The sequence below is a fragment of the Pollicipes pollicipes genome, unplaced genomic scaffold (assembly GCF_011947565.3).
Source record: "Pollicipes pollicipes isolate AB1234 unplaced genomic scaffold, Ppol_2.1 Scaffold_3087;HRSCAF=3621_pilon_pilon_pilon, whole genome shotgun sequence".
Taxonomy (NCBI): domain Eukaryota; kingdom Metazoa; phylum Arthropoda; class Thecostraca; order Pollicipedomorpha; family Pollicipedidae; genus Pollicipes; species Pollicipes pollicipes.
The window spans coordinates 40405232-40432152 of record NW_023596225.1 but is presented as its reverse complement, the minus strand read 5'-3'; the positions used below and the strand labels follow the sequence as shown (position 1 = coordinate 40432152).

At 55.8% G+C, this 26921-nt stretch overlaps 2 protein-coding genes across 4 annotated transcripts in view; both read right to left on the bottom strand.

Moving 5' to 3' along the window:
* The window catches only part of Nrg (Neuroglian), a 43579-nt gene extending 21974 nt beyond the window's left edge, over window positions 1-21605 (bottom strand). For all 3 annotated transcript variants that reach the window (XM_037212500.1, XM_037212499.1, XM_037212498.1), the window contains exons 1-3: window positions 21572-21605; window positions 14210-14294; window positions 10284-10413 (exon numbers count right to left, since the gene is read on the bottom strand). In XM_037212500.1, the coding sequence (XP_037068395.1) occupies window positions 10284-10413; window positions 14210-14279 (200 nt within the window). In that variant the 5' untranslated portion in view covers window positions 14280-14294; window positions 21572-21605. The remainder of the gene's footprint in view (window positions 1-10283; window positions 10414-14209; window positions 14295-21571) is intronic.
* Window positions 21606-22988: 1383 nt separating this feature from the next.
* LOC119090157 (neuroglian-like) overlaps window positions 22989-26921 on the bottom strand; it is a 51388-nt gene continuing 47455 nt past the window's right edge. Inside the window, 1 exon segment of the mRNA XM_037212948.1 lies at window positions 22989-22999. Coding sequence (XP_037068843.1) covers window positions 22989-22999 — 11 coding nt within the window.

Here is a 26921-nt window from a genome sequence, read left to right as displayed (position 1 = left end):
ATGCTTTGAAAGCCACGAACAACACGAGATTGACGCAGTTTTCTGGGGAGGAAACACGACTCTCGACCAGCTTCAGTACATTCGCCAGATACTGCATGACAACGCGCCGTGAATATGTTTACGTGTTTTCATGGACTATCAGATTTTCCACACTATCTGGTAAAGGATGTCGCCAGGCTGCAAAACGACCAGAGAACTCCGTCCCTGCAGCTGGAGTAGCCAAAAAATCGTCCCCCACCTGCACGAAGTAAGACCGGAGATTGTCATTTCCCACGAAGTCAAAAGTGGCATGTGTTCGGCACGCAACCAACGTCGCCAAGGACAAGAGCGGTCCACGTCGATTTGATTGGATGCCGCATCCGCGGGCGTCACCAGCAAGCTGTTGCATCCATGTCACGGTGCAAAGTGGATGGGCTTTCGCTTCAGATGTGCGACCGTGGTGACCGTGACTGGGCTGCGGGTGCGATGCGGCAGTGGCCGTTCCGTGAGCCCCGCTAGCGGTTCGATAACAACTCTGGTGGCTCGATAACTCCTAGCGCCAACTCGCCAAGATGTCCAGGCAACATCGCTACGTTAAAAGTTATGTCGGGCTGCGTCAAAGTTATAGTTGTCACATTTCGCGACCTTCATATCAATTCCCTTTTCTTGAAACTCTCTTTCGACACATCCTTCCAAGACCGATCTTTGCCCTGCTTCTTTGCGTGTTGTAAGAACAGTTTGATGCGAAACCATCATTCGTCTTGCATAAGTATCCTTATTTTGTATGCTCCTATAAGAACTGAAAAGCAGGGCTTTGGGGCTCACAGACGGGTTTAGGACACAGCCTCGGCAGATCGTACTCCACTTTCAATGCGTCGGATTCAGACTTGGTTTCGATTGAGCCGTGAAGGCGATCAGAATCGGACCCAAGTAATCCGTATTCGGGACTCCGACTTCATCTTGAAGGGAATACTTCATATTGCTATGGGGTTTTGAACTGAAAAGCTACCCTGAAGACCATTCGGCGCAGTTCACAGCCCTGCCCTTCTTTAGACCTAAACACCTCTAGTTTCTGAGTTATACGTCCGCGAAGACGTGCACACTTTTACGGGAGAGTATTTCGATATCACCCAGGCATCCATGACGTCAAGGTCATTCAGATCCTGCCATTCCATAAGCTATGCGGCGATCGAGGCCAAGGAAAATACCATTGTTGGGTCGTCTATAACTGACGTTCGTGAGCACAATTTCCAGAATATGACTGTCGTCAATTCGCTCTCAATCAACGTTGTGCAAGGTACGACAACGTAATCAAACAGTGACGCATTGGCGGGCGTATTTAGTTAAAGAGAAATTACGTTTTTAAGACAGTATTTTCCACTTAAAAGTATAACATTAGTAATACGCGAGCTTATTTCATCATATCCAATGTGTGACATTCCCTTTAAGAAGAGCTCGGTCTGGTTTTTTTTAGCCATACATATAAATAACTTCACGCTATGCGCACAAAAATGTCCATTAATTTTACAGGGCAAGTACTGGAGTCTTAGAAATGCACAAAAAACAATCTGTAAAAATGGGTATATTTTACGACGCCGGCCCGCCTGCTGCCAAGGCCCATACCACCCTCAGTACAGTGCGGACGTGCAGCAATGACGGGTCAAACATACTTCAAGAACAATAGTAAAAATCACGACACAATTGACTACACAAACCAAGAGATACATAAAGTGAGCATCTCTGGAGAGATCACAGCGTGGATTGGGCCAGGTAGGAACACGAGAAGCAACTCTTCATGGCCCGACAAATCTGACCCGGCACGAGCCCGTAGACTTTTGACTATGGTGTGGGCCAGATTCGGCGGGCTTTCCGGGCTAATGAGCGAACTTCGGCATCTTTCTGGCCCTTACGCTTACAAACTTGTCCAAGCGTGGCCCCACTTCGCCCCCTCTTCCGACTAGCTTCACTTCATTCGTACTCGTTCTTCACTCGTATGGCCGTCGGCGTCGACCGTGGCGGTGCTGGTGCCGGCGAGGCGGCCCGCGGCGGCCGTACCGACGCCGGCGACGGCCGTGCTGGCGCCGGCGCGGCGCCACTCCCGGCTCCTCCTTGGCGCGGTGCGTGCTGCGGCGCCGCTGCACGCATGCGCAGGCGGTGTTGACCCGCACGCTTCTGTCGCCGACGCGCACGGTCTGCGCCAGCTGCTGACAGTAGCTCCGCGGCGAGCAGCCGCGGCAGCGCCGACCCGGCCGCAGACACGTGTGGCTGGTGAACTTCACACCGCCCACTGCGCCCACCACGGACGTCCTGTACGGACACGCGGCGCCGACGCTCCGCTCCGTCGCGCCGACCACCGTCCGTCCCGGCTCCGGGCCCGCCACTGGCGCCGACACAGCGGCGGCGCCGGTCGGACGCCGCTTCGTAGCACACGCGGCCACCGCCGCCAGCGTCAAGACAAGGTGCAGTGCCAGGCGTCCGACAGCCATCGCGCCGCGCATGCCGGCCAGCGGAGACTGGACGACAATGAGTCGCTGACGCGGACCACGCGCCTATATCTCCGGCCGGCCACGTATGACGTCAGCGCACCCGTTCGACGGCCGCCTGCCCGCATCTGTGACGCCTTACGCTCAGCCGGGAACCACCGGCGTCGCGCGGCGTCCCCGGCAACGGCACACACCGGGACGTATGCGTCACGCGCGGCCGTCGCTACGCTACCAAACGCGAGGACCGGGTGAAGGCGCAAGACCATCACGGGACTGTGTGCTAAGCCAAATGCCGTTAGGCGCTCGTGTTGTGGCCCTTTCTGGTAGCGGTCTCGCATATTTATCCGTGTGCTTAAGGTGCTTACTCATATTCACACACTCGGTTACCGTGTTGGTCTTAAATCATTCAGGGGCGGATCTTGCGAGGATATTTTTTTTTGGGGGGGGGGGGGGAACCGTTCGTTGCCACCTGGCTGGTGTGGGATCCGAGGTCCACTGCATGGCGCCTCTCGCGAGTACCTAGTAGGGACACCATTCAAGCACCGAAATGCTTTTGAATCTTCCATATACAGTATGCATGTTTACAAAGCTCGTAACCCTCATTTTGAGGTATTATTTTGCTGTTATGTATTTGCTATTATGTAGGCTGTTATTTTGAGGTACATCTTTTGGGGTAAGTAGACGAAACTTTTATGAAGTTCTGGGAATTTTTTTGGGGGGCCAAAACATACTCTCAAAGTTTTTTAAGGGGCATGGTCCCGTGCCCCCCCCCCCCTAGGATCCGCCCATGAAATAATTAGACTACACGTCTTATTTTCGTATTAACTAGGAAGAATGAATATCTTCCTGTCTCATGTAGCACGAGACGTAATTCGTGTTGAAATCTTGCGTAGCTTCCACAACATCGATTGAGAGCTAATTGACGGCCATTTTACCAGGAAATCGTGCTCACGAGCGCCAGATATGAACGACTCGACACAAATATTGCTTGACATTGAACGCCGCATAGCCAGTGAAATGGCAGAACTTAAGTGACGTCACTATAGCGTCATGAATGCCTGGGTGACCTTGAAATGGTCCGCACGAAATACTCCGCACATCTTTGCGGGCATGTGGCTCAGAAGCTAGATGGTTTAGGGCCTTAAGGAGGACGGGGTTGTGCGCCGCAATGAATGATCAAAATGGCTTTTTAAGTTCAAAACACCACGCAAATGTGGAACACTCCCTCCAAATCAAGCAATGAAACACTGGAATCTGCGCCGAATGGGACGCTTCCGCCGCGCTGTGGCGACGGAGGCGGCCGCGGCCGGACCAATAGCCGGACTCGGTTCCACGCCGCCCACGAACTGCCGGCGTCGCGCAGCGTCCCTAGCAACGGGGCCGCATACAGAAGCAGGTGCGTCAGACTACCTGCGCGAGCCCCAGCCCCGCAATGCGTCTTGAAGACCGCTTCCGGGAAATTGCTCAAGCTATGCCAATAGAGGACTCGCACCTTTGACGACGGCAGTTTTAACGCGCCGATTTAGGCGCTGCAGGGTATCACGACACATCACAGCCTCGAGGGAGCCTTGAAGGTTGTAACATAAATGCGCCAAAAGTAAGCGCTTCCAAACTGCAGCTGCCAGACATCAGTCGGCTGTAGTGAGCGAGGAACGCATTGCGCATCGTTGCGCAAGACGGGCGCACGTCCGAGGTCTGCCTCCGGTCTCCCACAAATCCCCAAGACGTGCGATCGGTCGACCGCATTACCAAACAATGAGTAACCGCCGTCTGCTCGGCAGCAACAGGTCGAGCCCCTCTCCCCCTCCCCTCCCCCTCCAGCCGTCGCCGTTGCAGACGGCGATCAGCCGATATCGGGGGCCACCTGCCCATGTCAGTCTGCCCACAGCCGCCCGCCGAACGGCTGATCGCCCAAGCCACTAGCCGTCGACGTCCGTGACAGCAGAGCAGCACATCCGGCGCCACCGACAGCCACGGGTGTCTGTCACAGCTGATGCCGATACAACAAAGGCGTTACTTTCATCGGAATTTCAGACGCGATGCAGGCACGACACAAGAGGGAGAACCGCAGATGCCGACACAGCCGGTGGCCGTTCACAGTCGGGGAGCGCCGACGGCCGGAGGTCGGCCCGTCGCGAGCGCTGTCCGGGCGCTCGGCCTCGCGCTCCGCCAGGGAGTCTGACCGACCTTTCCCCAAGTGTCTCCGAAACGCCTCCAGTCAATCTTTCCCCACTATTTGGGAGATAATGAAACCGCTTGAGGACGTTGCATCGCCGCAGTGAGCACCCCGCGTAGATACTGGTATCTTGGCCCGGCTCGCTTGCCTGCTTGCTTAGTCATGCAACGAGCCGAGGGATGCGACGCCGCATTTCTCAGCCGGGCGATATCCTGGCGCGCAGCTCCGTCACGGCCCGTCACGGCCCGTCACGGCCCGAAGCGGAACCATAAAAATCCATCGCAAGGGCTACAATCATACTTCAAGTCAGCATACAATACTCAAAAGAAAAATTGAAAGTCATGTCAAGTCATGAGAAGGTGAATTCCACACAAGGCGGGGGGGGGGGGGGGCTGATGGCGAGTGCACGTGGCGTATCAAGATTGCACGTAGTACGCTCAATGCCAATCGTAAGCCCCACTCTGCACCGAGTGGGCCGTCGTGCCCCGGCCCCCCGGACGCGCTAGTATGACGCGACGGGACCCGGGAGCGCCCAACAAACAGGGGGCGGACGCCGCCGGCGACCCGCTGACTGCACGCCACCGTACACACTCTGAGACAGGCACCCTAGACTGAGAACTCCAGACCGAGTGCTCCAGTCCTAGACTGAGCGCTCCAGGTGTCGAAAATACGACGTCTCTCCTTACAGCGTTACGCCAAGCTCAGTCGACGCGGCTAGTGACCTCGTATGCCGTCCGAAAGCAGCAACGTGTGTGTTGGGTGCTGGCCGAACCGCGTTACCTAGGTACATCGAGCATCTCAAAAAACCGGCGCATTATATACAGCAAAATTTCAAGTTCTAAGACAACAGTCTAAAACGGGCTTTACAGCGATGCCACAGTCAGGGCAAGGCAACTGTCGCTTGGGCCGCACTGCCGTGTATTTGGGAGCGAGTTTCACGACGACAGATACCGCAGACGCTCTTCTTTAGGATGGAAGTCATGGGTGTGGCCTCGGCATTGTTTCGCTCCAACTCATTGGTGTCGTCGTCACTGGGGCCTTACGACGCACTCAGCCGCTGGGGCTACATGGCGTCGCCCGTCTCCCGCCCTGGCAGGAAGGGCGACACCGCGGGGAACCGAACTCCGTACCTCTGGTTTCCCGCATATGCATCTTGGGGGGGGGGGGGGGGATTTAGGGCGCATCGACTGCTAAAGGTCATGCAGCCCGCATATGCATCTTAACCACACCCCATTACTGCTGCTGACCGCATCATTGACGCACGCGCTGGAATCCACGGGTCCCGAAAGACTTCCCGGCGGTGTACCCGGCGGCAGCGGGCTGTCCCGGCCGGCGCCACGACAACGCGGGGATCGAGAAAACCGCACCAGGCGTGAGCGCCCGCTTCCGGCGCGCGCGTCCCGCGATAGCGGCGCCGCGCGCTCGCCGCGACCTCCCAGCCTGGACAACTACATGGATACTGGGGGGGGGGGGGGGGGGGTCCGAGGCGGCCGAACAGCCCCCTCCAAATGGCTGTGACACACGCGACCGGGGCGTAGTGGCCTCCTTTCGCGTCGCGATTCGTGCTACATGTGTCACCGCGAAAGCAGGCACCAGGCAACAAATGTCCAGAAAAGCTGATGGCTTACTTTCCAGAGGAATTTAATCCGCTGTCTTGCAGGGTAGGCTGAGGACCGCACTGACGCTTGGCATAGGTTAACACATAATTATCGCTCGGCCACCGAGCCGATGGTGCTGGAGGTTTGTTGCACACCAGGGGTCCATAGGCGACGCCAAGAGCGCGAGGGGGGAGGGGGCGGGGGGCAGATGGGGCAGACGCTTCCCTGACGCACGGCAGGGGAAACACCGTCTTCCCCCAGCTCGCAATTCGGAAAATTCCAGGTACATGGCGTAACGTAGCCCAACCCCCAGAGCAAAGCACAAGGCTACTTATTTCACACGGCCGGCAGCTGTATCACGGCAGCAGCCTCCTGGCTTGATACCAAGCAAAGGCCGCCGGCATGGTTGGATGGTCCCACACACGCATGCGACGAACAAAGCTTGTATCGCTGCGACCCACCGTAGGTCATGACGCAAGGAAAGCCCATGATCTGGCGATTACGGCCGACGAACATTCCCAGCACATCAGCGCGCTCCTGTCCTGACTCCTGCCCTGACTCCTGTCGTGACTCCTGTCCTGACTCCTGCGCTAACCCGGAGGAGGACCGCTCGCCGATCATTTACGGATCGCGAGTACAGGTACCACTTTTCGCGATTTGGAAAGTTCACCCCGCAGCCAAAATTTGAGAAACCGCCCGCCCCACCCGACAATTCCTTGAAAACAGCTCAGGAAAGCGGGCCTTGTTTCTCACCATAGGCAACGACAAATGTGTAATACATCGGTATAGCTTCAATGCTCGTACAGATGCGCCGCCAGCAAGGCACAGTCATCATCAAATTTATCCCTGACTTATCCTCGCGACACAACTGAGAGCGACACAACTGAGGGCGACACAACTGAGCCGAGAGGGACTCAGGTAGCTGTGTCTGCTTAGGCAAACTGGCAAACTTAGGCAAACAAACAAACTTAGGCAAACTTAGGCAAACTGCTCGGCTCCCCACGGCGCAAAAGGGGCCCTTAACGACACAGGCTACTCAAGAACTGGCACAGAGTCCCCAGGTCTGCTTATGAAGCCCCCTGGCCGAAACGGGATAAGAGGGCCCTCTTCGGTACTGGGGCCCCTGACTGGTGCAGGGCCTTTCCGCTGTCCTATTGTGGACCTTTGCATTGTTGTCATGCATTTGTTGTCATGCCATTGTTGTCATGTCATTGCTGCCATGCTATTGTTGGCATGCCTTCTTTCCTTGTCTGAGGGTGCATGACTACAGCACGTCTCTTTGCCACGCGGGGTCAAGTCGCTGCTCATGTCCCCGTTTGCAACTCGCCCCTGATTGACTCGAGGCCCTTTGCCGACACAGGATCCCCGTCAGGCATGGCGGGCTCCCCATTTCTGCACGATTCTCGACCAATGCAAGAGGCCCTCTAAATGGCATTCGCAGGCTTAAGCTTGCCCCTGTTTAGGCGATGCGCCCCAACACCAACACGCAGCCGACATGGGGTACCTCATTATCGTTGGGCCATCGGATGGCGCACACGGGCCTTTGACCGGCATAAGGACTCGGACCTGCGGGGGCGGATTCCCTTACCCCGGTAAGGGCAGGGGTCAGAGCCACTCTATTTTTGTAATCAATATCTTCCTGGCATGCTGTGTAATCATGCTCACATTTCAGTAGTCTCTGCGGCACTTATTACGCTGTTTTTACAACAAGAATTCTGTAGAATGTCTCGTTCCCCTGCTGAGGCGGTTCTGTCATAAACGCTGCACGGCAAATCCACCGCCAGTACGGTCGGCAACCGACCACTGACAATCAGCCGATCACGGGCGGCGGCGAGGGCACCGCGACATTTGCGGTACAAACATCATCGGGATTTGCTCCAAATACCCACGATCACATACCAACGTGATCAAGATTAAACAAGGCACACGTCTCGGCGAGGTTCCCGTTGCTACACTGCATGGTATCGTAATCGTTGACATGCGAAGACGACACAGTCTCCGTGCCATCAGCCTGCGCTTCCAGACGGGGGTACGTCACTGCCCTGGATCGCCGCGTGGCCCCGCTGACGACAGGACGGGCCCGCGTTATATCATGTTTATTTCCGCCAATCACAAGCCTAGAGCAAGGACCCCTCCCCCCCTCACACACACACACCTCCCGCTCCACTACCACCACTCTCCAGTCGCCATGTTTATTCCCGCCGACCACCAGCCACAAGCAAGTGGCCGTCCACGTCCCGCTCCCTCCACTGCGGCCACTCCCCGCAGTCACTGTTTTGCCCCTCAATTTTTTTTAAATCAAATTTTGGTGACACGCCTGGCACGCCACATGCCACGTTTGTCAGCACCAATCACGGCCCAGTATTCGCCCTAAGCGTGCCCATGAAGTCACGTCGCCTGTGACGTCACGCGCCGGCTAAAGATGATGTCAGGATTGTTTGTCAGCGCGTCAGCATGGAGAGGAAGCGCTACCAGATGAAAAATCCTTCTGACTGAGGCGGGAGCTTGATTTGGCAAGTCTTGCGTTGACGAGTACGTTAGGTGGGGTGGGGGCGCTTGTCTCTGATTTTGGAGAAATGCGACGTAAGATGGATAAGGAGGGAATTGAAAAGCTAAGAGTAGCCATGCAAAGGTGAGTGACAGTGATTGGTGTGGTGTGCGGTTGCGTTGCCCAGTAAATTAATGGCGTTATAAGTCAACATCTAAAATGAGATGGCTGAAATTGAAATCAATTGGAAAAAAGGAAGAAGCACTCAACACACGGATGGGATAGATGATGGACATACCATAACAGACGCCACACTTCCAAACACCACTTTGTACGAAGTGCGTCATGGTCGTCGGTAAGCCAGTTAATGTGTGGTCTGAAGTAAAAGATAAAGAAAAAAGGGAAAGCAAAGTTAAAAAACTTTCCCGTCAGCCCGCACATCGAATGCTCCGTCAGCACGCATGACGTCACGCATTCCAGCTGACAAACCTGCTGACGACAGATCAAACACGGCCTGGATCATTTTGTCGGGGATGAAGGACGAAGGGAGAAACACGGTGACAATCCCTCCCCCAACTCTGCCACAATGTCGCACCCTCTAGCGGTGCTGGAAGCACATGAGGGACAGACCATCGCAATCGACTCACGTCTCAGACAACTTTCGGACATTCAGGTACAGATTCGTTTTCCGAAACCGCCAAAATCAAACCAAACAACTTCTCAAGGGAGCAATGGTCGTTTGCCGTTCTTTTTTAAAGGATCACGACGCATGTCATCACACCGTTTTTGTGGAGCCCGGCGACTGCTTAGGCCATGAAAGCGCTCAGGGGCCATGGCGCAACCGGGATTCAAGCCCTCCCCTCCCCCCCCCCCCCCCCCCCCCCAACACTCGGGAGTCCGACGCGCTTGCCACTGGCCGCCACCACCGTTAGCTGTTCCAACGTGCGGGTGCGGTGAAGCGCGCAAACTTGCTTCCCCCTTTGGCGTCTCGCAGCGGCCGGCGGCCCAGGCGCTCCCAGCACGGCCGGCGGCCCAGCTGCTCCCAGCACGGCCGCCGACCCAGCCGCTCCCAGCACGGCCGCCGGCCCAGCCGCTCCCAGCACGGGCCGCCGGCCCAGGCGCTCCCAGCACGGCCGCCGGCCCAGCCGCTCCAGCACGGCCGGCGGCCCAGGCGCTCCCAGCACGGCCGGCGGCCCAGGCGCTCCCAGCACGGCCGGCGGCCCAGGCGCTCCCAGCACGGCCGGCGGCCCAGGCGCTCCCAGCACGGCCGGCGGCCCAGCCGCTCCCAGCACGGCCGCCGGCCCAGCCGCTCCCAGCACGGCTGCTGACCAATCGGGCTGACCGCCGGGCCAGCCCGCTGACACGTCCAGCCGGCGCCGGCCGCACAGCGACGCCCTCTCAGCGCCGGACACCTCCCGGGGCCCCCAAACCGGTCCTTCCCGGGCTGCCAAACGGGTCATCGACGCTTGAACGGCTGACGCGGCAGCTGGCGGCTGCGGCGTCCGGCAAGGACAGCAGTGCGCGCGCTGCGCGCAACGCCCGGCAGGCGCGGGACTCACTTGGGAATGGGCTCTCCCTTGGCCTCGCACTCAATGATGAAGGGCCGGTCGTTCTCGTCCTTGCGCTCCGCCACCTGGAACAGCTGCTCGGTGGGCGGCGGCTGCTTGGTGATGAGCGGCGGACTCTGCACTGCGGACGGAGCGAGGGAGGGGCGCCGGTCACACGGAGCGAGGGAGGGGCACCGCTCACACGGAGCGAGGGAGGGGCGCCGCCCACACGGAGCGAGGGAGGGGCGCCGGTCACACGGAGCGAGAGGGGCGCCAGGTCACACGGAGCGAAAGAGGCGCCGGCCACACGGAGCGAGGGAGGGGCGCCAGGTCACACGGAACGAGGGAGGGCGCCAGGTCACACGGAGCGAAAGAAGGCGCCCGGTCACACGGAGCGAGGGAGGGCGCCAGGTCGCACGGGGCGAAAGAGGGGCGCCAGGTCACACGGAGCGAAACAGCGGCTGGGGCCGACAGCAGCGCCGACACGGCACACCGAACCGAGACGGCCGCCACCACCCCGCTCACGGGCGGGGGTGTGTGGTGCCGCCACTGTTCGACCCAACTGGGGTCAGCCCCCACAAAGAGCCAGCGGACGTTGGGTGTCCGCGCACGCCGCATCCACCCCCACTGTGTGAAATAATGGCATCGATTTTAGCATCACTTACGAACATTACCTACTTTAACTATTAGACAAAGGTGAAAAAATGTCTGCAATATAAGGACAAGACATGAGCCTATCCGAGCACAGTGATGCAAGGCACAAGCCAGGCTTCAAAAACGGGAAAATTCGAGGTGGATTTGCGTGGGCGTTTTTCAAGTCGTTCCGCGATCCATTTTTGGGAGACACGCCGATGTCGGACAATGGTGTGCAAACACCAACTGCTACGCATCTAAGTGAAATCATTTTTTTGAATTTCAGGCAGCTTTCAGCATTTCAATTAGTGCAGACCGCCCCTAGGTCGCCAAGTGGAGGCTTAACCCCAGGTATGAGAAGACCGAGCAGTGGGCTGGTGCCGCACAACTGGCGGAGTTTCGGTCGCCATCACGTTTGTTGTTTGTGCTTTGTGGTCCGCCTGGTGCGCGCTCATGGCTTTCGTCACGCAGCCGAGGAATCCTGCGAAAACGCTTAAGGTTTCAACCTGAAAATCCCCCGAAACCCTGAGTGGTTGTTAAGACTAAAGTGAAGCTAAAAAACAGCGTGGTTGGACGTAGATGTCATCCCACATTTGCGTTTGCATGACAGTGGACGGAGACAGATCTCGAGCGCATGTTCAAAACCGACAATGCATGGACTCATCCAGCCGCGCTCGGGTATTCACCGTTTGACGCCATCCATGCGACGTCATGCCTCAGTCGTTACGCACATGGTGACGTCACACGGGTTACCTCCAGTCCTGTGACGTCACACCCAGGCAGGTTTTCCCACCTGTAGCATTACTACGCATACATGCAGTAAATACGAGTAGAAATTGTGATTTAAAGGCAATGCAGCGTTGTGTTGAACTTCCGAACCCTCATTCTAGCGAATGCCAGCATACGCGGGCCCAGAAATAGGCCGCCAAGGCGACGGAGCGCGGTGCATAACGCCGTCGCATCCCGCCCATCACGTGTCTAGATGGCGCTGTCAGCGCCAGAAAGGTGGCGCTGGAATCTGAGCCCGTCTGACCAGAACAATGGCGAGCAAATCCTTGCCATCCGCAGAGCCCACCCTCCAGCACACATCCGACACTGTTGGTGGCACATCAGTCGTCAGCTATCCCCAGTCATCCGTGAAGCTGTCTCCAACCACCACCCATCCATCCCTGGGGAGGCGTATCTACGTGCCGTTGTCCGACGGACGCCCGACAGCAGCACACAATTCGACGATTATCTGGTGCCCTGCACCAACTGCGCACTTTTCATATCGGTCAGAACGAGGCAACAAGGCCGGTGACATTTTGCCAGGTTCCTTTTGGCGGCATGCAACTCGTAAGAAAACAAGCCGAATGACTGACACAAACTTGCACCTTATTTTACTTTAACTCAACTAGGATTGGCGAACATGCATTTTAGCTTGAATTTGCGAACTTGGATCGCATCGCAAAGCACAAAACAGCCCAATACAAGTGTGGGAACTCCATGGCCGATCCCAGCAGGCCTATGCAGGACGGGTGCCTTTGGTTGACTGGGCCTTGTACGGCCAACATATGGGTGTTATGACAGCATACCCCATGCTGCTTGCACTCTGCAAGGCTAGTGCTCAATACCTTCCGTACACAATAAATCATGATGTGGGCTTTAAGCGCGCGCTGCGCGAGATTAGTAATCACTGCACGTGACGATAGGAAACGAATCGAGACCACCAAAGCAACAAACAAGCAAAATATTTAGCTTAAATCTCCAGCCTGAAAATGGCAGCCGAAGCTACATACAGCACTAACACGAGTCACGGCTGGCGCCATCAGGCCACCGGCCGCCAGCCACACACAGCAGAGATGTTTGCTGGGATTTCACCAACGCGGCGCCACGTGCTGCGGCAGGGCACTGGCGCTCGCGGCGAGACGGACGAGATTGAGCTGGATCTCATGCATCGAGGTCCACCGGGATTCCGCCGGTCGGAGTGCAATGCATGCCGTATTTCCGCCGGCAAGATGCTATATGCTACCGTCAGACTCACTCCGAAGGTCGTCAGCAACGGCCAAACTTGCGCCAGGTGTGACGCCGCATCAATCGAAGCGATCGACTCAGAATAACTGGAAACCGCATCGAGCTTCGAAACAACTTTACTTTTGGAATGGTGATTCGAATTGGTCGATGATATCAGGCCTCATTTCGACCCTCTTCCCGAATCAAACAAAATGGGAATTCTAAATCACAATATGATCCAAATCAAACCAAATATATGCGGTATAAGCAATGCAATAGAGCAGCATCGCCAGAACTTAAAGATGTTATTGATATCCCAGGGCTGGGGTGTTGCAAGCTTTAGAGCATGTGTGAATTGTCTGCACCACTGTACATTCAACAACACATCCTAGGGCCCCGTTCATGGGTGCGTGAGGAAAGCATTCACGCTCTCCCGAAGTACCAAGTGTTCGTTTTTATATTGAAAATTTGTAGGACGAACAGTTTCAGTACGGCATACATATACGTGAAAGCCTTTACTGTTAACCTTCCTTAAATGCCGTGCACACCTAAGATATATTTTGATACCGTTTTGTGTTTATCTCCATGCTATGCGACTTGTTGACAACAGATCAAGCACAGTTTCTACCATTTCAAGAAATGCCTTGATCATGACGTCATTGTTTTCCAACTTGCCCACCGTCACTCTGAAGCTCTTGGACATTCGAACCAAATCTAATTCAGAACCCCTCCAGACGCTAGGGGCCCAAATCAGCCTTAAATCTCGACAATATGGACGATTCCAGATCCGATTCTGAATCTGAATAGAAGCAAGCTGAACTCTAGTGGCATTCCACGGACCAGCGTTTTTTTTATTTTTAAATTGAGACAAAGTTAAAGCAGATCTTGTCGAACACGGCTGTAGTCACCTGTGAACTGACGGAAATCTCCAGCCCCCGCCCCCCCCCCCCCGCATTGGAGAGGGACTTGGTTAAATCTGAGAAGAAGACCGTTTTATTATATCTTGGGAGCAAGTTAGCGATTTTTCCCTGTTCTGCTCTCCTAACTTATTTTACAAAACTACATTCCGGTTCTAACACGGGTTAATTCCCCAGAACCAAGAGCAAATAGCCCGATGGAAGAATTTCGCGAGAGTCAATGTTTCAAATGAAACTTGTGATGACAAGCTTGAAAATCTGACCTTGCAGTCGGAATCGGTCCCGCCTAGCCTACAGCCCCACGTAAGTGCCAATCAAATTTCAACACGAAAGTGCCACTCGCTCCTTACCACCCCCATGAGCTTCCGGCAGCACGCGCACACGCTCAATACTCACGTGCCAACGCCGTACGGAGCGAGGCCAGCAGCAGGGCGGACGCCAGCAGCAGCGGGCGCGTCGACGACATGCTGAGGCCGGCAGGCTGCAACAGCGGACGGGCGTCGTTAGCGGGCACAGCACCGGGGCGAGCGTCGTTGGCGGGCACAGCACCGGGACGAGCGTCGTTGGCGGGCACAGCACCGGGACGGGTGTCGCTGGCGGGCACAGCACCGGGACGGGCGTCGTTGGCGGGCACAGCACCGGGACGAGCGTCGTTGGCGGGCACAGCACCGGGACGGGTGTCGCTGGCGGGCACAGCACCGGGACGGGCGTCGTTGGCGGGCACAGGATCGGGACACGCCACCCGACCACACGGCTGGCGACATTCCCCAACTCGAAACAGCAGGGCCAGACTGTCCCGCGTGACACATATCGAAGATACTGCGTCGACGCGCCGAGCGCTGCGGGCTCAGGTGCACGCTACAGCCACGGAAACCGGCATTTGTACGCGCGCACGTGTGCGCCTACAGGAAGGCCACCACGGCGCCGACCAGACACCGAGCGCGACGAAATGTAAAAAAAACCAACAAACAAGAAACAAGCGTACGGGTGGATGCTTCGTGCTCAAAATACCTCTGTGCGCCATAACTGGCGGACGACTATCCACACAATGTAACCGTTTTCTTCTTTTTTCCATCAAGCCTGACGACTGACTCGACATTGGATCCCATCCGATACGCCCAACTTCAACAGCACTAGTGCCGGCACCTCATCGGTACCGCAGCTGTGCCAGTGTGTACGCATGTGTACCGCAGCAGTACCAGTGTACAGTGCGTAGTGTGTACGCATTTAGCGCCGTCCTAGACAGCTTGGCATCTGCATTTAGTCACGACTTGACTCGCACCGGTACTAACAATATTACCAGCGATTAGTGATTCATTTAATAGTAATATCACCATTGATTATTTATAAATTGGTTCATTTAATGAGAGCCGTATGCCACACACCAGTACAGAAGTGCGGGTCAGCCGTAATTTATTTGCAAGCACCTTGGCAAGTCACGCGGTCCGCTCACGTGACCCGCGATGAAGGTCAGGAGAGGTCACTGGTCGTCCACGCGTGTGACGGAACACCGTGCATTAATGCATTACGAACTAGCGCTCCACATACCGAACTACAGTAGCGCTATCCTCACCCACGTGCCCGTTGCGCAAAACTCAAACCTCCTGTTTTATCCATGTACAGAATTCCTGCTTATTCTGCTGCATACTCACATGTTGCTCCATGAGTTACGAGCGGTGGGTGTTCTACATATAGGTGTGACAGGGCGGCAGCGGAACGGCGACACACTAGACCTTGGGATGGTGCCAGATATTGAAATGTCATGACCTATGAGTCGACTTCCAACAGTGTGGCATACCAATCATTGGTACCAACGGCATGGTTTGAAGTGCGCTATGCTATAATCTCTTTTCTTCTATGACCCTATCCAGTTGGAATTAATCCCGCTGGAACTCCATGCGGGGGAAGGGGATGCCAGTTCGATTTGAGTTAGCAAAATCTGAAACGAAACTCGTGGTATGAACTAGCTTGTCAGGACGACTATTTCGATAACTTCAGTAGTACGGCAAGGAGAGCGAGCCCACCTAAAAACTTTCATCTGGTTAAAACAGATAAATCCTCCGAACCCACGCCTGTTTCAAGGCCGTCACTATCATCTCCAGCATCAGTGGCGGATGCAGGACCTTGACATTTCAGGAAATACAAGCATTTTATGCTGAGCAGACCGTTCACCGTAAACCGTCGCTCTCCTGCATACCGGAAACTTGTGTGCGCCTCTGATCATACCCCAGAGCAGGGTCAACAATGAGGTAAACTCTGGTACCCAACCATCAGCGCCATGCTCAAACCGTTCAGAAATTACTCCGGAAAAATCGCAGGGCGGGGGGAAGGGTGGGGATGGGGTGGGGGCCCTGCGGCCTCTCGTAGGGCGAAACTGCACCCCCTTCTGCGACATCCGAGCTATGCAAGGATGGCATGACCTCCTTCCCGTCACAGAACAGTCCGTTCAAAACTCTTCACATTCCAGCATGGGCTGTCATCCCTCTTATATCCCTCTCTTTATCCGCGCCAACAGTATTCGTGCATTCTGCGACGAATTTAAGTGATCGACGGAGGCCAACAGCTGGCGCATGAACAACAATACACTGACCCTAACACCTAGTTCAGCACCGGGACACCATCAGGCACTACCCTGCATAATCCCTACATCCACGCGCCGCGACCCGGTCTTCGCCGTGTGTGGCAAACGGTCATCCACCTGTGACTAGAATGCTTTAAAATACGCTAAATGGGTGTCCACTGCTCCGAAAACCGGCTCAGTGAAACAACGCCTTTAATAGCAACGGTATCTGCACTGATCAGCAGCACTGATTTATGACATATGATATCCGTGACTGACGCCGCTATGTCATCCAGCGTCACCAACGTCACATGTGAAGGTTAGCGCCACCCACTACAAGTTTCATCGTAACGACCGACCCCCCTGTTGAAACCGCCGGCACGTCACCACCGCCAACCGCGACGGCCAGCGCGTGGCTATCGCCGACCGTGACGATCAGCCTGCTGTCATCCCCACCCGTGGTAAACATAGCCATCATCGACCGCGACGGTCGGCCTGCTGTCATCCCCACCCGTGGTAAACGTAGCTATCGCCGATAGTGACGATCGGCCCGCTGTCATCCCCAACCGTGGTAAACGTAGCTATCGCCGACCGTGACGGTCGACCTACTGTCATCCCCAACCGCAGCTATCGCCGACCGTGACGATCGGCCTGCTGTCATCCCCAACCGTGGTAAACGAGCTTGTCCCAGCACGTTAGTGCCGATTTTAGTCAAACTACCGCCATCAATGATAAACGAGCCTGTCCCAGACAGCACATCAGTGCCGTTTTGATCTAAACCAATCTTTGTCAAGCAATCATAATAAGATTTTTAGAATTATCACTTTTAACAAAATACTCTAGTTATATAAATATGATCAATGTCCTCATGGACAGCGTTGCTCACAACAGCTATCTTCCCACGGTTCAATCCGGGTCAATAAACCATCGGGCCAGCTGACCAGTAAATCAGCCAACCCTTCCCCCCGTCATCAAAACTCGCCCCAACACCCGATCAGCGCCTCAAAAGCCGACGGCAGCGACCACCCGCTCCCGGCGGTACCATGCGTTTATCTTCTTTTACTCGTGTTAAACGATATCGCAAGTTCGAAGCGGCGAAACCGACGCACCGATAACCAACATAACCCTGTGATATGCTGGGGCGGCCTCAGTCGGCGCATCGTCCACTTCCATGCAAGGCCTGGATTAAACGCTGTCGACGTCAACCAGCCCGCCTGCCGTAATCCTCCGTCACTGCCGGCACCAGCCCGCGTTCATTTTAACACCGGCCAGCGTTCTCCGGGGTCAGCGGAGCCCGCCACTGCCAGCGCAGGGGTTCATGTGACGCAGGGGTTCGCGTGACGCAGCCGTTACGGGCACGTCACCGGTCGCGGGTAACGCAGTACCGAAACATGACGTGACGCATGTTCCCTGCCATCAGACCCGGGTGCCCCACTCCTTCACGTTCGAGGTTTGACTCATCACAGGCTAGCCCATCTCGAGGCCTGTGGTGGTCTGCTGGAGCTCACGCCCTCCTCCAGGCTGTGTCAGGCGAAGAAATGGCCGAAGTTGAGGGCAAAAGTTGTCATATAGCTGTGGATAAATCCCCAAATATGTTGAGTTGATCTGATCGACAGACGGTTGCTCCAAGAACAAATATCCACCTGGTAAGGTTTATCATGGAAACGTATCAACAAAATTACCACTCCGCTGCGGCACTACCACTCCACGGGCTTACTTTGTTGCTTTGCAAAGGATCGGGGAAGCAAGCATAGAATCAAAAGGTCCCGTGCGCCACCGCTGTAGACCCGCCCTACGCAACGGGAAAGCACAAGCCTTGTGTCAGTGCCCTGGACGAGCCTTCTCCGCCTCGTTCCCATCACAGTGCTCCGCCCACTCTCCCTCCTGGCACGTCTCAGGCAACAGCCCGTGACGACCAAGCCAACCCGCCGGCCGACAAGACGGGATAGCACGGACTGGCGGTGCCGGCCCAGCAACCGAGGCATGGTCCCCACCCCGTTCACCTGAGTTTCCAGGCGAGCCGGCCGGCTGGCCGGCGCGGGCCGTCTGGCCGGGGCGCGTCGGCGCCTGCCGAGGGGGCGGCCGGCAGGGATGGGGGCGGTCCAGCATCGATCAGCCGGCAGTGAATCAGAGCCGCTGCGCCGGCCGCCGGCCCAACCGACACCGCCAGGGGGTGCATCCAGCGTCACCGGCCCGTCCGGACCGCTCCACTGCACTCATGGGCAGTTTGGAGAAGCCAGCGACGACCGCCCGACCGCGGGACACGTCCATGCCACATCCCTCCAGCGCCGGCGGAGCTAACCGAGCGGACCCCATGCGCTTATTGCCTATTGTTCTCGACAAAACAGCCCTGGAATTTCAAACGGAACTCGAGAGGAAGCACGTTAACTTTCCAGTCTGTAGCCCGGCGGCGCTACGTCTAAGCGCTCAAAGAAGCTGACTAACGCGAAGTGGTCCGTAAGCCTCCAAATCGGGCGATCAAGCCGCAACTAGCAGAACTCCCGCCAAACAACTGATCAATTCCACAAGCCATAAACAGCGTGCGTCGTAGCTCAAAAGCATATGCGCACTGAGCTTGCAAAAGGGCAGGACACTTCAGGGGAAGACAGCTGGCTTCGTTGCCAAAACACAGCATGTACGACAGCGTAGCACGCGTGGCCAATCCGAAGAAGGAAACGGGCGCCAACTTTGTCCAACGCTAAACGCCAGGGTAAAACGCGCTTCGTGTCACTCCCAAATATCCGTGCTTTAACCTAACATGTGAGTCGCCGCGACTCATGCACGTAACTTTCGCTCACAACGTAACAACACTTGCTCAAACTTCTTCATCCATCATGATCCAATCCCTGCCGCGTCCTGGATTGTCCGTAATGAATGACTTCGCTGAAGGCTGCTGGGCGAGCCCACTATCGTTCCAGGGGACACACCTCTCAACTGCGTCCCACTTAGACAGCCGAGATTAATCCCACTCCAGCTGGCTCAGCCTCCAACAGCGTCCGCAAAGGCGGGATTCACCTCAGGCTCCGAGGACGGGGTGCTGGGAGTGTGTGAAGGGAGGGGATGGTGAGGAGGGAGGCTCCCCTTCACTAGTGCCGACATCGCACGCTGCCGTGAGACTCTGCCGACATTGAACCAAGGAATACGGCTACCAGCACCACCAGTAGAGTTTTGTACTTCTTCCGAGATGTTTCAGTTGCAGTGCGCGCACCCGGCCACAATCCCATTGCTCCACATTTGCTGAGGTTCGAAAAAGTTTCCAAACAATGAAGTTGGCAAAATTTTCACACACGCCCAGTCCCTGAAAACAAACATCCCGGCACTTCTGACCAACCCGATACCGCCCCAATCGGCCTAATACGGGTACCACGAGCCCGACACACCACCAAGGAGCCTGAATCGTCTCGCGGACGTCAACAAGACGAGAGCAGTCAGCACAGTTTGCAGCGTGTGCGGAAAATGTTCTGCAAGTAGCACTGCCGCCAGGCCAAGACGAGCTATCCCGCTGTTGCAAGGACATTTCCATTGCGGCAGTTGACGCGTATGTCCGATTATCCGCCGGCGCCCCAGCACCGGCGCTCAGCCACACGCCCCCGGCGGCGGCTCCGGGAGCCGCACGTCCTGCCGCCAGTGGCGCCGAACGCGGCCACGGCCCGCGCGTGCGCCGGTGGCCGACATGGGCCGCACGTCCGATCCACGTCCTCCGCGCCGAGCTATCCGGACGAAGCCGCTGCAGCGCGGCGAGGGACCGCCTGCCGCTGGACGAGTCGGGGGGCACGTGGCCCGTCGCTGGCGCCGCAGTGAAGGCCACCGGGTCCGCCGCAGCGCGCAACGAGCCCCCCACACCCCTATCCGGACAACCCCTCCCCCCCTCCCCCGGCCGGCCCGTGTCCTGCCGGCACGGGCCCGGCGGCCGCCAGCGCCACGAGACGGCCGGAAGCGGGCCTGACCGTGGCGACCCGAGCCGACCGGGAACAGGGCTCGGCTCCGGTCCCGACGCCTGCCGGCTCGAGTCGACACGCCGGTCTGATGGGGCGACCGGCGTCCGGCACACAGCCCACACACAGAGCCGCAGGCCAGTACTCCGACGAAGCGGCCGCTGACGGGACGCTCACGGTAGGCTCGCCCGCAGTCGCGAAAACCCACTCACCAGCGTGCATCCAACAGGCCGACCCCGCGGAGCAACGAGTCCGCACCGGGGCTCTGGCCGGCGCCGGCCGAGATAGGATTGCCGACGCGGAAGCCGTGTGGCGAAGACACGAATAATAACTTCATATTACGCCAGGGCTTGGCGTGGGAAGAAGACATCACGTGTCACAGACGAACAAGAGATCCCGAAACGAACATGTTCTCCCATGTCAAATATGTTACATCCAATGTGATAATCAAATACAAAACCCACAACGCCGGGAAAAATAATGACTTTCAGTAAAGCTTTTTGCCTTGGCCGCTAGAGGGCCCCGTGGTGCTTTTGATCTGCGGAAAGGTCAGCGTCCTCCTGCCGCGCGTGGGCCGGCGACCCTAATTCGAACTGACACGACAAATGAAACGATGCGAGCAGTTATTTACCGGCCTTCACGAGGCGGAGGACCGGAGTCGGAAGTCGCCATCGACCGGCTCGCAGACACAGCAGACGGCTCCGACCACATGTGCAGCACTCAACATCACCGCTCCGTCAGCGAAAACTGCGTTGCGTTGACCATACTCAGCAGCGCTCGGTACTGAGGCCCGGTGGACACTTTCCAGGACTGCGGCCGCCCCGCGTTAGCTGACGGGTCGAGCCGAGCCAGCTCCGCCCAACAATCCGGCTTAAGACGAGGCAGCGAGCCACCCGGCGCCGAACGCTGACGGCCCCGCGGCACCTATGTCACGGAGACACGGAGCGAAACGTTCGGCGGACGGGTACTGCACGGTCACTTCTGTACACACGGCTGTACCTGGGTCAACAAACGCGCCCCGCCCTGCGGGGGACGCGGGTCCACCGGCACCGGCCCCTTCACCGGCACGGCGGTGCATATCACAAACAGCAAGCGAGTCCGCTACTTGCACACGACACAAGTCATGGTCTGGTCATACTACCTGCACGGCCAAGAAAGCCGCCTGGCGTCGCGGAGCCGGGCGCGCCAGCCGGCAGAGGCCGGACTCCGAGCCGCCCACACACAGACCACCAGGCACCGGGAGCCGACGCCGCCCGCCCTCACCTCCCCGCGGCAGGCACCGGCCGACAGCGCCAGACCGGGGGGCCTGGGCTGGCACCAGCGTGCGCGCGCGCGCGCCTCCAACCGCCGCCGCTGGCCGGCACGGCGCGTGACCCGGGCGCCGACGGCAGCAGCGCGGCAGCGGCACCCGCCATCCGGTCGACAGCGCGTGTCACACCCTCACGCACGGCACCGCCGCAGCCGCCGCGCCGTACGCTCCGCGCCGGCACCTGTGTAATCGGCGGTGGTCGCGCCGGGATGGCCGCGTCCGCCGCGTGCCGCCGGACACGCCCCCGGTTAGATCGATCCGGCCGGCCGGCTGGCGGCGGCGGCGGCGGCGGCGACGGCGGCGGGCGGGCGGGTGCGACGGGACGGCCCCGCCCGACATGCCGGCCGCGCCGGCGGGGACCGGACCGCTGCCGGCCATGTGAAACAGCAGCGGTCCGGCACGCGGACGACGCACGATCGAGAGTACCCTGGCGCCAGGGTAGCGCACGTTCACTTCAGAACGCGAACATTTCACGCCGGGCGACTGCGCTGCTGCAGCGCAGCGGCTGCCCTGGCACAGGGTAACTATAAACACAGTTCACAGGGAATAACGCACACGCGCGTCCATTCGCGGAAGACGCATTTCATGGTCCGGGATCGAGGATCTGGGCTGCCTGGATTTGATGTTTCTGCTGAAGTTTTTTTGGCTGAGCGGCAGGTACGTATTCAACATTTTTAACACAGCAGAGCTCTCCAGGACTGGCTTGAAAACCGTCGTATCTGAGCAAAGCTTACCGTGACCCCAGCAACTCCAAAGCAATTTTCGCTGATCGCATTGATTTGCGCCCACACATTAGCGACGCATAATGCCGTCACATGACCGGCCGCCCGCGTCCACTAGGCATCTCATAAAAGAGCCGCGCCAGAAACCTCGTTCCCTCAGGGGACATGGACAAGCATGACACACATGTCGGAAGCTTGGTAAAGTAGCTTGCCGGTTGGACTGCCTCGTTGGGAAAAGGCGTCTTCGCACATGCCACTGATTGCACATTCAGGGAAAAGCCGGAGAATTACAGTTCTTAAGCGTCTCGCGTCCGCAGCTTCACTTGCCACAGACGTCATATCTTCTTTCTTCTCATTCTGCCCGCCCGCAAGGCGCGGCAACAAGGTGAGTATATATTACAGCGAGCACTCCTAAATGTTGGCTGACGGTTCTGGAAGGCTTTCAGGAATAAAACACCAAACTAGCCTTTTTAAGATCGCAAATGCATGAATGCTTCGTGCTTAACCTGCCCACCAAACCCGTCATACGCCGTACCAAGCGTACGTGTCCCCAATTTTCGTAAGTTCTTTATCCGCCCCTGCTGCGGAGCAGCGTCGGAGAGGGATGTCTCACAGCACGGAGTGCAGGGGCCTCGCATTGCGATAACGATCACACCACGGCTGGGATGCAGCGCAAAAGGTCACGGTCGTCGACGCGGTCTTAAACCCGGTATGCGGTGCAGCTAGTTGCAATGTGATGTTCGTTCTCCGTTCAATGACGTTATTTATCGCAACTCCTTCTTCTGGGTTCTACGTTCTACACTGATTCAAAAGTTTACAGGGACTTCTTAGGTCCCCACAAAGCTGCAACATTAAAATTTACAAGACTGCATGTGATTTGGACGATTTATTTCAGGGAGCAGAAGTGTTATGATTACATACACAGTTTGTCCTCATGAATGCCACAGTTCCTATGCCACCGTTTACTCGTGCCAACGACCTTGCGTCTCTATCAGCTAATTATCAGCGTTTTCAGTAGTCCAGCGAGAATAAGCAATCTGGCGCCAACGCGTGCCAACCAACCAACGACCGTCTGGATGGAATCGCCAAATCCATTTCCCCCATCCCGACCGAGCCCGGGGGCGACAAATACCGCCGGCAACCGGAGCCGGGCCCGATCGAGCGGCGGACGGAGGGGGCGGTGCGGGCGGGACGCGACCCGTCCGAGCGTGGCTGTACACGGCGGCCATCGTGAAGGGCGGGGCCGGAGGCTGCGCGCGTCCTGACCCAGATGCCCGCCGGCTACCGGCAGCCGGAAGGAAGGAGGCCATCTGCCGTCGGCGCCGGCCGCGGCCGGCACAAAGCGGCCCCCCTCGTCCGGCGGCGGTCTGCTTCCGGTGCGCGCAGCGGCGATGGGGCCGGGCCGCACCGCGTCAGCAGCGGCGCCGCGCCGGGCTGACGCGCGTGCCCCGTGGCGCCGCTCCAGCGACGGGGCCAGTGCTCGTCAGTCACTTCCATCACGCAGCGGATGGTGGCGCTTCCAAACAGGAGAGCTCCGTCACCCACGGCGGGCCGGACGCCATCAAGCTCATGATGTATCAACTTGTATACTTATGTATTCTAAATGATCTAATAATTTAGGGGACTCCAAACGAAAGGTTGGACAATTTTGTGACGTTGTAAGGTGTGAGAAAGCATGATGGCTCGATGCATCAAGAAAAGCTCTCGACACCTTCCCTTACCAGTGGGCCACGGAAAGGATTTATATTCATGACAAGATGATGCATATCTATGTTCAGACATCTAGAAGTCACCATTGTCAAAACATGATGATTAACAATTTTTGCATTAAAACTCAATGCATAGCAGAAGGCGCAAAGTCGGCAGTGCATCCAAAAGTCTCAGAATTCTGTATGCTATGAAAAGTTTGTTAACTGGATTGTGTGATGGTTTAGGCAAGAAACACTTTTTTAACCCAAAATATCTGATCCAACCAAAGCTTCTGAGGTTTGTTGCCCAGTTGTTCACATCTGCCAGTTTTGTGTGCCAAAAATGTTTCCAAAACTGAGTTGCACATTTTGTTGGCAATAACCTATATAACCATGTCAAAACAAGCAAAAAATATGAGCACACACCAACACATGATATTTTGATATTATTGGTGGCTATCATTTCAAATAATGGTGGGTCATACATCATGAACCATACATGGTGTACCATACATAAATGGTGGCCCATTTTCATAGCATACTGCATGGAGCGGTAGACCAGCAGACATGAACAGCCCTGGCACCAAATTTGGCAAATATTGTTGTGAGCAGATCCATATTGCTAAGATCACAATGCTCTGTGAGCAGCAGAAACACCTCTGCTCTTTAAGCACGAACTCTGGACCCAATTCAACATGAATGTCAATGAACATTCACAAGTTTAATAATGCATCATGCATCTCATATGTGCATAGTCATAGCCTGAACCTGTGTATGCACATCCACAAAGGGAGCATACAGGATTTTGCATTGGGGAGGACAGCCCCGAGCTACTGCAAAGTTTTAAAGGATGACATTGAGTGTGCTAATGAGTGTATCTCAACCCAAAATGAAACTAGCCAGAAAAACTAGCTTCTGCATCCAGTCATTTTTAAGTTGATTACTACTGGCAAGTGCTGCATGTTGATTACAGCCGGAGGCTAACACGGCCTGTGCTGGCCTGTTTCATTTTCCTTGGAAAAACAGACATCATTGGCATGTTCAAGACTGTCCTTACTTTACAGGGAGGTCCATGATGCCATAAGAACCCATGCTAAAAAAATAACAAATTTTTGCAAACTGTTGATGTGCTGCAGAAATACAACTTTTGGCAATGGCATGCTTTCAATGTACTTATGGTGATGTATCTGGGTCAATTTTGTTGCCAACACTTATTTGCACCCATCTTAACAACACACCATAAGGTGTGGTCACATGAAACCACAGTGTCCTGTTGAAAACTACCTCTTGTTGTCTGCCCTAGCCTATGAAATACTTTTGCTCAGGTGTGTATCAAGATTTTGTATCACATGTCTGTCATCATGCCAAGACATCACACCTTTTAACAGCTATTGCTGCTCTATAGAGTACATACCTCCTTCTCATGTCTAATCCCATCTGATCACACTAGGCCCTGTTTTAAAGCAGCCCAGATAAATTTGGTTGGATGTTTCAGGCCTATTATGCCAGATCTTTTGTCTCACATGCATATAAGATGGGGGCAGTTTACTGAATACAGGTTCCTGGTATGCCTGCGTATTTACATGATGTACAAAGGTACTGGGACTAGGTACTTACAAAATGTGAAGCAAGTCCTCCTGGATTTCAATTTGAGCATTACTGAGTATATGTCAGGCATCACACTTTTCCATTAAGAAGTTGAACTAATTATTGATGCACTTACACCCTGCCTCAAACCATCCATTCACTTTCACATGCCCATGTGTTCTGCATTATAGCTTTGAGAAAGTAAGTGTGAACATCTTAAAATGGCTGAAGAAATAAAAAGGCCCTAATGACATGCAAAATAGTCTGAATACTATTCCAAATTAATATAATAGCTTCAAAAATAATAGCTATACATTGCCATTACCAATCAAATATTTTTTTGGATATCCTTGTCCAGTGAACCCACAAGTTTATATCTGGACATGATTTCAAACAGCCACCAGTCTGTTGTCCCAGGTTATGCAGGCCCGAGAACAACCGGATAATGTTTGGTTTTTGATCATGCATGCATCATGGCCAAAATTATCCCCTTGGAACTGCTGGGATTCAAGCCACAGTCTCCAGACTAGATGTGAGCCCATTTCTCTGGCAACTGGGAAAACAAGGAAGGGCAAACTCTTATATAACACCTAATGATGACCAAAAGTAAATGGCTGAAGCACTGTGTATGCCTGACTGCCAAGGTGCACAAGACAAGACAGTTCCTGATATGACATGGCTCGGAGGTGACAAGGGGACGCCAATAGAAGCTAAGAAAGCCTGGAGGTAGGACTCCTCTCCACCATCACATGGGTTGTCAATTACCCTGTTTACATGGGCAGCTGTGATTCGAATTAAGCCGGGACCCGTCCTCGATCCGGACTATCCGGCCCATGTATACACCACGCGCCGTTCCGCTGATTCGAATCGTGCGCCGGAGGAAATCCCTTCCCGTGAGAGGATCATCCGTTCAGGAAGGGATTTCGTCCGAATTATCGGCCGTCAGCTGTCTAAAAAAAAAAAAAGAAAAATGCCTGGCGCACGCAGTTCTGTTCACAGCCATTTCAGCTTTGTGCGGTGTTACCGCTTTTCCACGGGTTTTTAGCTATTGCTCGAGACGGTTCAAGTCCAAGATGGTAAGGGAAAAGAGAAGGAAGGTGAAGTTGACATCATGCTGCTAAAACTACTCTTATTATTGAGGGCCTTGAGTGGCTAGCAGCACAGAAATGCTCACGTAATTTAGCCTTGCTAGGCGCTTGATCTATGCAGACAGCAGGCGTCGACGGTGTTTGGTGGCTATCTTTCCGCCTAAAGGTTAGATTAGCTTACATCTGGGGCAGGCTCCCAGGCGTCCAAAAGCCAGATGG